This window comes from Magallana gigas, chromosome 1 (genome assembly GCF_963853765.1).
Source record: "Magallana gigas chromosome 1, xbMagGiga1.1, whole genome shotgun sequence".
NCBI lineage: Eukaryota > Metazoa > Mollusca > Bivalvia > Ostreida > Ostreidae > Magallana > Magallana gigas.
Window position 1 is genome coordinate 47,389,939 of NC_088853.1, and position 16,456 is coordinate 47,406,394.

Consider the following 16,456-nt stretch of genomic DNA (forward strand, 5'->3'; position numbering starts at 1 on the left):
AATGAGTTTTTAGATCTCTTTTGTTAAGGGTGATAGTGAAAAACTTTTTCATGGATTTAGTAGGACATCTTAAGACATTTTAAAATATAGCCCCTCGGCTCATACCTTTGAATAATTACAGAGTTATTGCCCCTATTGTACGAAATGTTTGTTATCGCTACTCCTCTGAAACCATAAGAGATAGAGGCTTGAAACTTTTACCAATGTCTTCAGTACACATAGAGGGTTCTTCAATCTATTCATACCGAAAGGATCTGAGGCCCCCATCTAGTTGTTATTGCCCCTGAAAGTATTTAAATTTCCATAAAATCACTTCAAACTTTTTTATTATTTATCATAGAGACTTCGGATCACTTGGGATGAAAGCGTCTACCTTGGCCGAACAAAATGACATAAAGGTCAAGGTCATTTGGAAATATCCTAATTAATGAGTTTTTAGATCTCTTTTGTTTAGGGTGGCAGAGAAAAACTTTTTCATGGATGTAGTAGGACATCATGAGGCATTTAAAAATGTAACTCATTGACCCTTACCATGTAACAATTATAGAGTTATTGCCCCTATTGTACAAAATGCTTGTTATCGCAACTCCTCATTAACCAATAGAGATAGAGACTTGAAACGTTTACTAATGTATTCAGTACACTTAGACGCTCCTTTAATTTATTCATACCGAAAGGGTCCAAAGTCCCTTTCTATGAGTTATTGCCCCTGAAAGTTTCGAACATATAATTAAAACACAAACAATTTTTGAATCAATAATCATAGATGCATCGGACAACTTGGTATTGAAGCGTCTACTTTGTCAGATCAAAATAACATAAAGGTCAAGGTCAAGCAATAAAAAATTGCAAACTTAATCGTTTGACACCTTTTTAGGAAATAACGCAGAAAAAAATACTTTATTGAAGCAATCTTTTTTCAAACATAAAAAACAATGAGGTGGAAAGACCTCTAATTGTTCGCGAACAATTAGTCTACTAGTTAGTTTTTTAACCTTTTCTAAAAAAAAAAAACCAGTCTTACAAAACGTAATTTTAGTCAACATAAGTATTTTAGCTCATTGTAATGTTCGAAGCTACGCATACAGATGTTCATCTGCAAATCAGACCTACCGTACATACTCACAAGAGCTACGCGTACAGTGAGCAATATCGAAGCATGATAAAAAAAAAAAGCCCCCCCCCCCTAAAAAAAAAAACCAAAAAAAAAAAAAAACCTTCAAATTCAAAGAATGCATTGCTTCCTTCATATATGGAGCTTTTTATATCTGAAGATATCATATTGGGGAAATATTTTCAAAACAAGAAACAACATGTATTGTGAAGGAAATGAGAAACACTTCTCTAGAAAATTTGAATCAAACTTATTGAATGTTTGCACAGTTTTGATCCAATAAAAATATTTTCCGAAGAGAAATTTTAAGATTTTAAGATTGAAATGACGAGCATTCATTATAAGCTTCATTATAATCCAACAAAAATATACTATTCACATTAAGGTGGTATGGGACACCTGTCGATGATAAAATGTACATTATAATTAAAATACTTCCACAACCAGTTTAAATTTTTCAAATTTTACAAAATACGTTTTAAATTTTTTGGAAAGGTAAAACTTTTAATTTCCCAGCGGGATTCGAATGCTTAACTTACAGACCCGTAGTGGACCCTCTAACCCACTGGGCTACGCTGCTGAATGACAATTTTGGGAAAGAAACTATTCATGCTTGATTTTATTGTTGATTTCGATAGAAAGTACGTCACAACATGGAGGTGTCCAATACAACCTCGAGGCATAATCTATTTTAAAAAAAAATAAATATCAGAAAAATTGGCGATTGTACACTTAATGTTCATTTATATACCTGTATCAGTAAAAATATAGTTACATACAAAAAGGGTTAATCTGATAATCCGAGCCCTATCAGTGAAACTTTTCATGTTTTCATGAGTGTTTAATATTATAGAACTCAAGATGCTCATGTTTAAACACAATAATCTAAAGAACAAATATCAATAAACTGTGATTTTTTTTATTGAATTGAAAGATATTAATGATATCACTTTTTGAATATGTATTTGTTTGCTGTTTGATTTAGAACAGGTTTCATGATCAAATTTCCACGATGAGAGTCAATATTCAACGGACTTGGGTCTTTATTCAACACATTTGTCTCAGAATTTAATATTGAAAATTGACCGCCAGGTCAATTTTCAACCCGAGTCATAATTCTTCATTTCACCTGTCGCTCACTCAAGTTACTTGTGTATTTTCTCATAAATAGTTACGCATAGAACGAGAGCGCTGTATTGTTGACGGATGGAAAAGAGGCGATCCCCACTGTTTTGAGATTCATGCCTGATGTCCGTAGGACTTACTGCCTATTACGTAATTTATCAAAGTTCTGGCGTCTGGACTATGCTGCTGTAAAATACCTCTTACTGAAACGTTCCTACCGTGAAAGTTGTAGATATGTATTTATTTTACATTTTCAACTGTCTTTGTCTGTGATGACATACCGAATCAATTTCGAACCCTAAAACCCAATAACTTTATAAAACATGAGTGACACAACATGGGCGTGTCTTATAGCATAACCGAAAAAAGGTATTGGCTGCGCCGCGTAGTAATACATAGCATGTAATACACAAAAAATAGTGGTTTTAATTTATGCAGTCGCAGTGCCAGGGTGTAAAGGATGAGGTAGATGCGATTACATTGTATTATCTTAAATGAAAGGATCTTGGAAATGGAAGGTTTAATTTTCGTTTATAACCTTTGGTTTGGATATTAGAAGAAACGACAACGTGTGTCCTGTAAAACCATGTTTAACTGCACACGCATCTCAAGTTATAATTTTATTTTTCACTATAAAAACACACCCCTTTCTTATAACATTATTAAGGAAAAAAAGTTGACGCCAATGTATAAACACCATTAATAGCGCGTATACTAGTAATATGACATTCGTATTTCCTAAAAATTTTCATATAATTAGCGAAAATAGACAGAACGCGAAATTATGGAAATTTAATTCGTGATAATCTGAAATGATTTAACTGCAACATTGTTGTTTTTTTTTTTAAATTTAATCGTTATTACATTGTATCTTGTACCCTGTTACAGACATGAGGCGATTTTCATATTTCCATCCAGTGAAAACTGCGATTTCTACAAGAAAGAGTTCCTTCTATAACACAAAGCATAACAAACACGTAGAAAATACGGTTGACGATGTCGTCACCAATCCTTCGAGGAACCAATCGGATGTCCAGCGATCCAGACACCTGCCCTCAAACATGACTATAGTAACGGCCTACTGGAATCTGGGAAGGTTCCGGAAGGGCTCCGGAAACATGCATTTCTCAACAAACACGTACTTCAAATTGGGCAACCGTATTCAAGTATCTGGTGAATCCACTGGTGGTGTATACAGATTCAGAGGAGTTCAAAGAGTTGATGGAAAGGCTGCGATCTGACCGTGTCAACAACACCATGATTTACCTGACAAATCGGACTGACTTCTGGCCCTTCAGACTCCTTAATGACGTCAGATCTGTCTATAACGTCCCAGGTTATCCCAAAATCCACCCGAATACAGTGGTTCCAGAATACACCGCGACTCAACATTCCAAATACGCGGTGGTGGCCGACACCGTGCGTAAGCAAGTTTTCCAAAATCCCTACTACGCTTGGCTCGATATTGGATATTTTCGAGACGAAGTTGATAAAAATGTGCAATTCGAGTTAGAAATTCCACCAGGATTTGACTCAAAGAGAGTGTCTTATAATCGCATCGGCGAGTTTTCTAAGAATGTTGAGCCTTTCACGATTTTTCGGAATACTTTGCTGTGGGTTTGCGGGGGAATGTTCCTTGGAACAGGTGAGGTGTTCCTACAGTTTGAACAGCTTTATCACCGGGCCGTGCTATATTTCCTAGACGAAAAGCTAATGAACACGGACCAGCAGTTGTTGTATTCTATATACAGTGAAAAGGGCAGGGAAGCTTTAACACCAAATGTTGAACTACAGTTGTACATTCCGAAAGGACCCGGGAATCCCTTGTTTTATTTGGGATATCTATGTCGGAAGGAAATTACAAAGACCAAATTATAAAAGAGATTGGAGAGAGAGAGAGAGAGAGAGAGAGAGAGAGAGAGAGAGAGAGAGAGAGAGAGAGAGAGAGTTTGAGTTTCAATGTCACAAACGTCCTGCTCTGTTTTTAATTGTCATCGTATTCTTCATTCCTTATTATAAGAAATATCAAATGTTAATGTAATCAGTATAATAATTATAATTTTGTACCAATTATCATAATCATTATCTTTAATGTTAACATATTTAGTAATACTTTATGTATATAAACGACTTATTTGTAGTATTTATGTGTTTTACATTTTCATCATACAATTCTAGACTTGCTGACTATGAAATACGGTATGACCAAACGTTACCGAACAGCAAAACAAGGACAAGTACAAAGAAATTATAAATATGTTCCTCTTCTTTCCCACTTGTCATGTATATCAATTATTTTCTTAATTCTCAGCTGAGTAGAAAGCTTTCATTTGATTTGTCCTTCAGGCGTTTTTGATAATTATGATCCTTTTCTTACCCGCCGCACATCTGTATGAAGGCAATTGCTATTTAAATTCTTAGTTGATCAGTTGAAAAGAACAGGGGAAATTTGATGCGAGTGATATTGAAGTGCCTAATATCTTTGAACGTATTTGCTGAAGTCGAAGGATTTGTCCATGTTCGGATCTAGAGGGGACGGGTTCTCCTCAGGTAAATTCAATTTTTTTAAACTGACATAGTACTTAACCGAAAATAGGTATTGGACCATTCTCCCTTCGAAGAAAACAAGATTATCCCTAGGACACAGACACGCACTCAAGACTGGAAATTTTTATAAGATCCGCGTCTATCAACAGGGTGATCCAAAATATCTGATACTGTTTTGAATGCCCATTACAGTTTAATGGAACAAATTTAAATCTATAGAAATATACCTATGAATAAACAGTTTTATACAATGTAGGTTAAGTGCAGTTTGCATGCTTTACATAGCAGAGGTGGAAATCAAATATCAAAATAGCAAAATTCCGTCCCATGGTTTACTTGACGTTTTTTTCGTTTTGCAGGTACAAAAATACAGTTTTTATAACAAATAGAATGTGTCTTGTTTTAGTGAATTTTAACAAGTTTTTATATATATATATGTTAGTTTTTTAGTAATATGATGCAAATATAGTGCAATATAAGAATTCGGTTTAAGCTGCTTGGTATCCGGACACTGATGGCTGCATATTGTTTATTTCATTATATTTCTTATCTCAGACTTCTTCAAATTGCTGCCAGTTTTTAACAATCAACAGCACTTGTATTGTATAACATGTACTTGCAAAACATCATTTAAAAAATACATGTGAACTCACAATTCTTTAAATCTGGATGTTTAAGATTTTTTATAGTTGTAATAGTGGTAATTTTAGGATGTACAACAATAACCTCTCTTACATGTATATACAGTGACTGATTTTAACTCAAATCTTTGTTTTTTGTTGCAATATTGATTGTCTGATGTTTATTTTTCTTAGCTGTTCCACTCTAGAATGGACATTCAGCGCATTGATGAAGTTTTCCGGTCAATTATTTCTTTGATACGTCGATCAATAGAAAAATTATTATCTTCATTTCTTAAATGAACAAATAAATTGCATCATATGCATGTATCTAAATATATATAACTGTCTATTGATTTATACATTATGAAAGAATTTTGCTTACTTTTTCTTCATTTTTCAGAGGGCATTCTTATCAACAAAAAAGTTCAATGAATGCGAGAAGTTCTGGCCAGAGTTTAAAGGTGCATGAGAATTCTAATATTATATATACATAATTGTATAGTAAAAATAACACGTATGTAAGTTCTGTTACAGAAATGCATATATTTAAAACAGAAAAGCTATATTTAAATTAAAGTGAACATTTGATTCTCAAATGACAATAATCTGATTATATCTTCAATCCATGATATATACCATGACTATAAATTAACTTTAGATTTTTTTTTTTATGTCACCAGAGTTCTATGCATCTATAAAGGAAGACAATAGACCCAACATCTGGGATCTTCTACAAGAAAAGGAAGAAAGAAGAATTAAGCGTTACCAAGATGTAAGTTAAAAGATTTGTTGTGATTTCTTTCTTTTAAAATCCTAATAAATCATATACATTTTCTGACCTAGATTACTTATCTAATGTAATTTTGTATGGATTCCTCTTTTGAAGCTATATATATAATGTAATAGCATTTATCATTGTAATAGCATTTATCATTGGATATAGTGTAATAAGTGCATCCTGTAAAACAGACATGGAAAATAATAACTACATGTAATTTGGGTGTTAAGAAACACTACATATGTATGTATAGGTTTTCTTTTCATCTATAGGAACAAGCAAGAGAGAAATGATCAATTGTACAACGCGGTGATGAAGAATAAACTCCTGAGAACAAATTAATGAAGTTTTTGTTATTACTTTATTTTGATATACCAAGAATGCATTTGCAATAGTTCTATACTGATAATCCATACATTTATATCGAGGAATAGTTTGAAGCGAAGTGAAAATATGAAGCATATTTAATATATTTTAAATGAAAGATTAAGTCAAGATGTACCTTTATTATTGAAAATTGCTAACAAAAATTTATACATGAATTTCACATATAAAATGCAACACATATATTACACATAGATAATATGTGGTTTACACATATAAAATATGTCATGTTTAATTTCACATGTGTTTAACACATGTTAAACACATGTTGAACATGTGTGAAATTAAACACTTTATACATGTGTGCTCTTTTTATGTGTTTTACACGTGTAAAATATATATGTAAAATATATGTTTAACACATGTTTTACACATGTGGACATTTTTCCTGTGTAGGCATCTTATTTGTTTAAATAATTTTATATTTCAAGCTTTATATTCAACAAATTCTAATTACAAACAGGAATCGATTGAGGCTTGGAGTTATCCATTGAAAGCGTTATCTTTATTAGTTTGCTTTACTTAAAGCTGACATGAATTCATAAAAGCATTTGGTCGCCATATTAGTTTCGATCGCTCCTCTACTGCCACTGGGGTATATATACCGGTTGAGAAAGTTACGGTCGGTTGCTTTCCGATCGAGGCATTCACGTTGCACGGACTTCTAAATGCATGAACTACACATTGCACATGTAGTAAAATGTAGTAATAAAGAATAAAGAAAACAACAATCAATGAAATACAAAATATATTTATTCTTTGAAAGGATGTGCAAGGTATCTGTATTATTTTGCACAGACAGTGCTGCCTTACTTCGCATGCTCATCGAACACGTGTGTCTTTCATACAGAGTGCATAACGTCTGCATTTTCTTGAAACCCTGGCGACACTACATCCAACATAGTAGCTAAATGATAGTAAATCCAAGAAAGTAACAACGTTTCCATCCGTTCCTACAAAAACTCCCCGTTTATAAAATCCATGCGATAATTGACATTGCTCGATCTGCCACAGTGTGTGGTTTGCGCATGTGCGATGTTATAACATACACAGAAAAACGGTCTACAATTGTCGAGGAATTTCTGAAGTATCTGCGCCTGGATTTCAGTCTGTCTTGTTTCGTCGTTTACTGGATATATCTTGCCAGTGAAGTGGTTGTCATATTATTTTTGTTCAAAACGCGTTTTTTCAAGTCTTTTCGTCCAAGGTAACGTGTTCGGGTGTATGAAATTCCTGAATGCGGTGAAGCATGACGAGAGCTCTCGGCCTTTTATAGGGGGTGTGTAGCGATGAGCATAACAATAGAAATCTACAACTAATATGGCGGTAGTCGGAGATAAAAGGGAAGTAATGCGTATTTATGAATTCATGTCAGCTTTAAAGTGTTTAAACTTTTTTGTATCTATACATTTGTGAACAATTTTGATTTGCTCCTCCTGTACCACTGATGTATTTCGAGAAATATTATAAAGCAATGTTGCTTAACAAGTTCGTGAACGCATGTAGTTTCATTCTAAATATCGACGCCATTTTCGATAAAGTATTATAATATTTTTATATAGACTATAATAATGTATAGATGTATGTTTAAAAATTCTTTGATTGGAGTTATCATTATACATGTATATATACATTGCCTATAAAGGCCACACGGCCCAGAATGACCGATACAGATGTTGAGTTATTTCTAAGTAAAGGATATAAGCCGAAAACTGTCCATTCTGTGACAGAAAGAACTGATCGAGGCCCATAGGACAGAATGGGCAGTTTGAAGCTAATATCGAACATAAAACATTACCATCTTTGTTTTAAGAATGGACGGTATCAGTAATTTTATCTTTGAACAATAAAGCTAGTTTTTGATAAATCTTTCTGTTGTTCACTTAATGGACAGTTTCGGGTATGTGCAAGTGGTTTATAAAGCTGTGCTGTGAAAATTTCATATTCATTCACTTTTTACTAAGCAACACCGTCTCATTCTTGGGAGAGCATTTTTTTAAACAATATTTAAGGATGTAAACGAGATACTGCATATATTGACACTGTTCTGAGTGATATTTTTGATATGGAGGGTGGGAATGCTGTGCCAAATTTTGATATGTCTTACAAAATCATTTGATGAAATGATCCAGCCAACCAAGCATAGTATACATTGACCGGCTCAGATGCAGAAGTTTTTCCAGGGGTGTGGAGGAGGTTGACAGTCAATGTTCAGTTTTATGAATTTTTTCAGAGAGAATGTAGTCAAGATGATCGAGAATCAACTTTTAGATATGAGAAGAACATGATTTTCATTCATAACGTCATAGTCCTTGTTTTTACCTGAGAGTAAGTCGTATTCACCATTTGGCCAGAGGGTGCAACCGCACACTCCATAAGGAAATCGTCTCTGCCACTTGTAGATATAAGTGATCTCGAAATATTACCCTACTGGTACTGTACCAGTTATTGGCTAAGACCAGTTATCGGCTAAACTGAGGATTCGGGTTTATAGCATGCAACTATCCGAGATTTTTTAATTCAGTCGTCTGTTTCGAATAAGGAAAAGTAAGTTTGCTTGAAAACTTTCTTGAATATGTTTTAAACATGAGCTTTAACGATCATTGTTTACCGCTGATTTACATCTTCGCACTTTCAGATTTGGTGAAAGTGACGTAATAAGTTAAAAATAGAATATGACCTCTTTGTGATACGTTATCATATCCCTTCTTTTATTTGACATCATATAAAATTTCTAAACAAAAGGAATTCACTAAATTCTGAGAGATTCATGGCGCAGTTGAACGCCTGATTGCACAATTATGTATTGAACAGCATACGATATTGTGTATTACCGTATGATGATAAACGGATAATTTTAAGAGTTTTGTTTATGTATAATAACCCCCATGACCTAAAGGCTGACCCCGCAAGGGACATAATTCAATTTAAACTTTGCAGAATATAAAATCAACATGTAAAGGGATTTTACTGTGTTATTAGAGAGGTTTAGCAGACCAACGTGTACGTGTACTTGTACGTGTAAGTTACAAGTTAGAACTACGCGTACCAGCTCAATTACTTTTCTTGTTTAGCAGTTGTAACGTGTACTTGTACGTGTAAATGTTTTAACGTAATTATGGATATCCTCTCCTACTAATCTGAGAATGTTGGTTATAAACGAAAAGTAGGAATTCTGCATGTGTTAATTTTATTAAACATCATTTATTATATATGCACATTTTTATTTATCGCAAATTAATAAGATAACGGAGCCATTGCATGTTTTGAAGGAAGAGACGCGTGAAATAAAACTCCAATAACATATTAAACGCTAATGAAAATTTATGTTGGTAGATATCAGTATTTGCATTGAATATTCAAGCTTAAGAAAAGTTAACATATTTATTAAAATTAATAGACAACAGGGAAACAGAGGCTACAAGTTCGACCTTACGGGTACTTTGCAATTTACACGTATGTTCATTCGGGTACATACGTGTAGAAATTCGTCATTACACAAACTGATGACGTAATGCACATATTTTCCGTTCTACACGTACACGTACGCGTACACGTTGGTTTGCTAAACCTCTCTATTATCACAAAGCCGATAACTGGTACAGTAAATCGTAAAAACTCGGCAAATTCGGAGCGTGCTAAATAGCACAAAAACAATATGTTCGGGTTCTAAGTGATGATATAATCTAACAGATTGATAGATAAGGAGTTCACCATTTAAAGTATGTCAAGTTTTATTCAAATATATCAAGAAATAAGGAAACACGAAAGGAAAACGTAAAATTATAGCCGATAACTGGTACAGCGCCAGTATAGTGTTTTCCTTTTACCTCCATCATTTGTACTTCTATGAGGCCGCGCTGTTCCGAGCCGTCAGCCGACTTCGCTTTCGCTTCGTTTTTATAGACATGTTCTGGCCGTAAATTTTTTAAATATCATCAGATTCTGCTCGTTTAAAATGGCTTCAAATGACGTATTAAAAAGACGACATTTTAGCTACATATAATTATTATTGAAGATTATTATGAGCGTACATGCTGAAAAAATCAGTACATATTCATTTCAAAGAACTCAATTACATGTACGATGTTTAGACGATTCTTACACTGGGCGGTGCGCTGCGTTATTCCCGCTACCTTTTGATACAGTATAAATTAAGTTAAATTTTAAAAGAAAAATTCAAAATTAATACAGTTTAATTCAGAAGTTTATGACAACATATAGGTATGAAATATGTAAATATATGAACCCATTTAAATTGAAACAAAAAAACTGCGATTGTCCAGGATCTTTTTTAGACAACCATCGTATATAGTATTTAACATCCCACCAAAATTATTCTTTCTATATCAGTACTTTTTTGTCACGTGGTATAGATCCCTGCCAATCCTTTTTAATCTGCATTTATGAACATAAAAAAGTATTCTTATAAGCATAAGCATCATATTTCATTTGTAAAAAATCTTAATACCAGTGCTGTACATGAACGCTGCTTCAAATAAAAAAAATAATTTCTCGTTCTTCACATTTTGAGGAAGAAAGCAATGCTTAACAGATTTCATTTGATTTTTCCCACTGTTTGAATAAACTTTTTCGTGAACATATATCCAATCAAACATAGGTTAAATTTGAAGTTATGAATGGTGTTTCATCGATTTTAATTTAGCATACTCTGGGATTCAAATGGTCTCCGTTTTCCTTGCAATAAATTATTTTTTTTGCAATATTGTTCCTTTTAACATTTGAACAATGATTTCATGTCCGTATTGAAGTGCAATATCTTCAGCAGTTCCATTTATTGTACGTATATTGATATTGGCTCCGTTTTCTAGCAAAGTTGGTACAGTTTCCTCATGTCCGTTCTGACAAGCTACAAAGAGAGGGCTAAAACCCTCAAGTGTGCATAAATTGATATTTGCGCCGTTGGTCAGTAGAAGCTGTACAATTTTATTATATCCTTTCTGGCAAGCTATGAAAAGAGAACTGGTTCCACCTTCGTCACATATATTAATGTCTGCTCCGTTATCAAGTAAAAGTTGTACCAAGTTTTTGTTTCCATTTTGGCATGCTATAAAGAGAGGACTGGTTTTGTCTTCTTTACATAAATTGACATCTGCTTTATTACTCAACAAAAGTTTAACCGTGCTAATATGGTCATTTTCGCAAGCTACGTAGAGGGGACTAGCATCGTTATACATGCACATGTTAACGACTGCTCCTTTGTCTATTAAAAGTTGTACAGAAATGTTATACCCTTTTTGACATGCTATAAATAGAGGACTGGTTTTGTCTTCTTTACATAAATTGACATCTGCTCCGTTATCAAGTAAAAGTTGTACCAAGTTTTTGTTTCCATTTTGGCATGCTATAAAGAGAGGACTGGTTTTGTCTTCTTTACATAAATTGACATCTGCTTTATTACTCATTAAAAGTTTAACCGTGCTAATATGGTCATTTTGGCAAGCTATGTAGAGAGGACTAGCGCCATTTTTCTTGCACATGTTAACGGCTGCTCCTTTGCCTATCAAAAGTTGTACAGAACTGTTATATCCTTTTCGACATGCTATATATAGAGGACTGGCTCCAGAACTGGTACATAAATTAACTTCAGCACAGTGTTTTAGCAAAGTTCGTACAGTTTCCTCATGTCCGTTCTGACAAGCTACAAAGAGAGGGCTAAAACCATCTAACGTAAATGCATTTATTTCTGCACCTCTTTTTAGTAAAATTTGAATAATCTCATGGTTTCCTTTCTGGCATGCTATAAAGAATGAACTGGTTCCGTCTTTATCACAGATATTAATATCTGCCTTGTTATCAAGCAACAGTTGTACCAAGTTTTCGTTTCCATTTTGGCATGCTATAAAGAGAGGACTAGTTTTGTCTTCTTTACATAAATTGACATCTGCTTTATTACTCAGTAAAAGTTTAACCGCGTGAACACGGTCATTTTCGCAAGCTATGTAGAGGGGACTAGCGCCATTATACTTGCACATGTTAACGGCTGCTCCTTCGCTTATCAAAATTTGTACAACACTGTTATATCCTCTTTGACATGCTTTGAATAGTGGGCTAGCTCCAGAACTCGTACATAAATTTAGGTCAGCACCATGGTCAACTAAAGTTTGTACAGTGCTGTCATGTCCGTTTTGGCAAGCAATGTTAAGAGGACTAACTTCGTCCTCGGCGGTCCTTGAATTAATATCAGCTCCCTTTTCCAGTAAAAGTTGCACAATGTCGTTGTGTCTTTCTTGACATGCTTTATAAAGAGGACTTTCCCCATTCCTGGTACATTGGTTTATGTATGCTCCATTGCTAAGTAAAATTTTCACCATACTGGTATGACCGTTTTGACAAGCTAAGTACAGAGAACTAACACCGTCTCCCGCACATAAGTTAACGTCTGCTGCGTAATCTATCAACATTTGAACAGTTTGATCTTGTCGTATTGAAGTTTCCATATTATAATTATTGTCTCGAGGATCGATATTGTCTCGACTTGCAGCATACATTAAAGGAGTCCAGCATTTTTCATTTTTCGTTTTCATATTCACATTAGCACCTAAATTAATCAACTCTTGCAGAATATCAAAATTATAAAATAAGGCTGTAATGTGAATGGGGAAAAGACCCCCAAACGTTTCTGTCAACGAATCTTTGATGGATTCATCCGAAAACATTTCTAAAAAATCTTTCGAGCCATTACAACAAACTGCAGATATCAAATATTTCCCGATCGAATCAGTTTTTGATTGGTATAGAGTTTTAAAACAATAGACTGACAATTCAGAATGACAAAATGCCACCAGTGCACAGAGAGGCGAAAATTCATTTTCCAAAGCCACGAAGGCAAGTTTCGACATCGTGTCATCTGTAATCGGCCAATACTGTTTATGATCGTCATACATACTCTTTTTGGTTTGAAGTAACTCGTGTAGCTTCTTTGGGTGTCTTTCGAATTGTTTTTGTAGTACTTCTATTAATCTTTTATCCCTTAAAGCAGGATGAAGTATAACTTCTATATAACATTCTTCGAAAAAGGCCTTAAAAAATCTCTCTCCAAGTATTTTTATATTCTTATCACTTAAATATATGGTAAACGGCCGATTCTGTTCACTGCCATTGTTCAAGGTTACTCGTCTAAGAAGGAACCTAATATCAACATATTGTGTTAAATTTGCTGGATAATCCTTTCCAAGAACAAAACATGTCACCTCCATAACAAAATCGTGATAAAACTCATAAGCGTCGCCAATATTTTTGACAAAAAATCCCTTTAGGAGGTCAAGATTGTCACTAATATCATAAGGTGGTGTATCCTGCGGCAATCCACACATGGTCAATGCACATTTAAATTTGTAACTTAAGAGCTTATCCCTCACTACATCATCAGGGCAAAAGTTATTATTAAAAAGAACAAGAAGAACAAGGGCGCAGTACTTCCCTTTGTCCTTCTTTCTAAAACATCTTATTTGCTCTTCAACGACCTTTACGGGCTCTTTAAAAAATCTGTATCCGTCATTTTGATTTATTTCACAAGAAAATAGTTTACACAATAACGGAAAATACGCTTCAGTATTTAGAATTTCAGTAAAATCCTCCTCAGATATTTTGTCATTTGACATATATTTGTTCCAAATGCTTCGTTTTTCTTCATAAGTTAATTTATACTTGACATCTTCGATGTTTACGATATTTGTTATTTCCTGTAAAACTCCTTTTACTTTATTATCAAAAAGAATATAATTTCTACAAGAAATAAGAAGTTTTCCCTTTTTTAAAAAGGTAAATATTGCTAGTTCAGATTCTTCCCAAAAAAGATAGGATGACTTATCGAATGTATCTTTTCCAATAGGATCGTTAAGTACTAATATAGTTGAGTTCAAATAACATTCTGGTTCTAAAATGTATTTTATCATTTCCCTCACATCTTTAAATGATTTCACAATCCAGCCCTGATCCTTGTACTTGAGTGCAATATGTTGAATAATTGCAGATTTTCCGGATCCGGAGTGTCCTGTCACAATCACCAGATTTTGGTTTTCTAATTTGCTCTCGACTTCTTTACATGCTCTGGTTGAAATGAAGAAAGTGTTGTCCTCTCTCCATTGATCAAGAACTGCATTTTCAAAGCGTAATACTGAAAAAAATAACATGTGCTGCTATAATAACGCCTGTTTAATGTATATCTATACTACTATATTAAAATAATAGACTCAAATTTTGGTCTTTAATACCGAGAAATCGGACGAATACTGTCTTTTGTTTTATATGTTTTAAACATCATTGATACTTGAAGATTACCAATTTGTTTTAATTTTTTCTCAGTTAAGCTTCGTTAATTAATAATCAACGAAATTCCTCAAAAAATCCCGGAAATCACCTGGATGTTTTGGATTTTACAATCTTGCGCTTGCGCAATACATTCACGCTAACGGGAACTTTAGTTTATGTTTCCACAATATCACGTCTGCATGAATAAACTCAGAAATGATAATACAAATACGGATAATTTTCATTGGACTTTTGCTATATATTCTGTTTATATATATTAATGATTTCTTATGAGAGAAAGTATAAAAAAAATATACATTTCAACTAAGTACTTACTTTTGTCTTCGTGATGACAAAAAAAATTGATTACATTTAAAAAAGATACATTATATTTGTTCGGAGAGTGCACGCACGGGTCAAAGTCTAGTGTAAGTTAAACTCAGAACCTTAAAATAACTGTTAGGGAAATGTCTCTATTTTATCATCCAAGTTATAAACAAGTATTTGCTGTTTTGACCCTGTAAACGGTTTAAATTTAATTTTACTTTAAAGGGACCTAGACACGATTTGAAATAAAAAAAATTAATGTATAAAATGGTTAACTAGTGCATTTCCATTTAAATTTCCATGGGGAAAGGGTGGCGAGATCCGGGTGGTTTTTAAAATTGCCAACACAAACTATGCAAAACAGGTATCTATAGATGTACCACATTTTTCTTTTATTGAACACAGATAGCCGTAATCAACGCCGCTCCAATAAATTGCTTTCATAAATTTTAATTAATATTTTTATTGAACCGGATTCAAAACTACGTGAATGTGTTCAACCGGTTATTTTATTAAAACTTTTTTTTAAAATGATTCAATAATTATATTTATTTAAGGAATGAATTCAATATTTATTTGTGTTATACGATATAAAGTGCTTTGGGGCAGTTTACGCTTTATAAACCGTGAACCAGTTTATAATAAAGCGTAAACTAGATACTAATAAATGTACAGTTTATCATAAATGACGGTAATTTAATAAGTCACACCAAGGGTGTATCGTTTGTGCACACTATATGCATGTGCACATGCCACATGCAGTAATTACATCGGCAGAGCGGGTGCTAGCGAGCGCTTGCCAAAATTTGTGTTGCAGAGGCATGTTCAACAGAACGAGCACTCGCTCTGCTGAAAACGCCGCTGGTGTGGCTCACTGGAGGAGTATGTTTTAACTGTTAAGTTAAACTGAATCTCCTGGTTATCTTATTCATTTTTTTATACTCGAAATGATGTTCAGCTATAACGTTTACTTTAAACTACTGATTATTTCTATTTGTCAACGTATTCAAATTGCATACTTTAAAGTTTGCAGCGTGTATTTGTCTTCAGTTAAAGTATAAGTAATAATGTTTACTTGGTACATGTTAATATGCATGGTTTCATTTTTAGCTCACCGAGACAAAGTCTGGGGTAGCTAATACTATACCATCGGCATCGATGTTGGCGTCCGGACCTGCTAAAGGTCATGCATGTAAAATATTACCTGCCCTATCTGCTCTAAACTTGCATGGATCATTGTATCTTGACCTACTTATGGACTTGACAGTGAATGGGCCATGACTT

The 16,456-nt window shown here is 33.8% G+C and overlaps 1 protein-coding gene across 7 annotated transcripts in view; it reads right to left on the reverse strand.

Moving 5' to 3' along the window:
* Positions 1–10,749: 10,749 nt before the first annotated feature.
* Positions 10,750–16,456, reverse strand: part of LOC105333531 (serine/threonine-protein phosphatase 6 regulatory ankyrin repeat subunit B) — a 122,774-nt gene continuing 117,067 nt past the window's right edge. For 5 of the 7 annotated variants that reach the window (XM_066068896.1, XM_066068909.1, XM_066068901.1 and 2 more), the window contains one exon: positions 10,750–14,711. In XM_066068896.1, the coding sequence (XP_065924968.1) occupies positions 11,281–14,711 (3,431 nt within the window). In that variant the 3' untranslated portion in view covers positions 10,750–11,280. The remainder of the gene's footprint in view (positions 14,712–16,456) is intronic. The other 2 variants (XM_066068915.1, XM_066068922.1) reach the window with 1 other exon arrangement.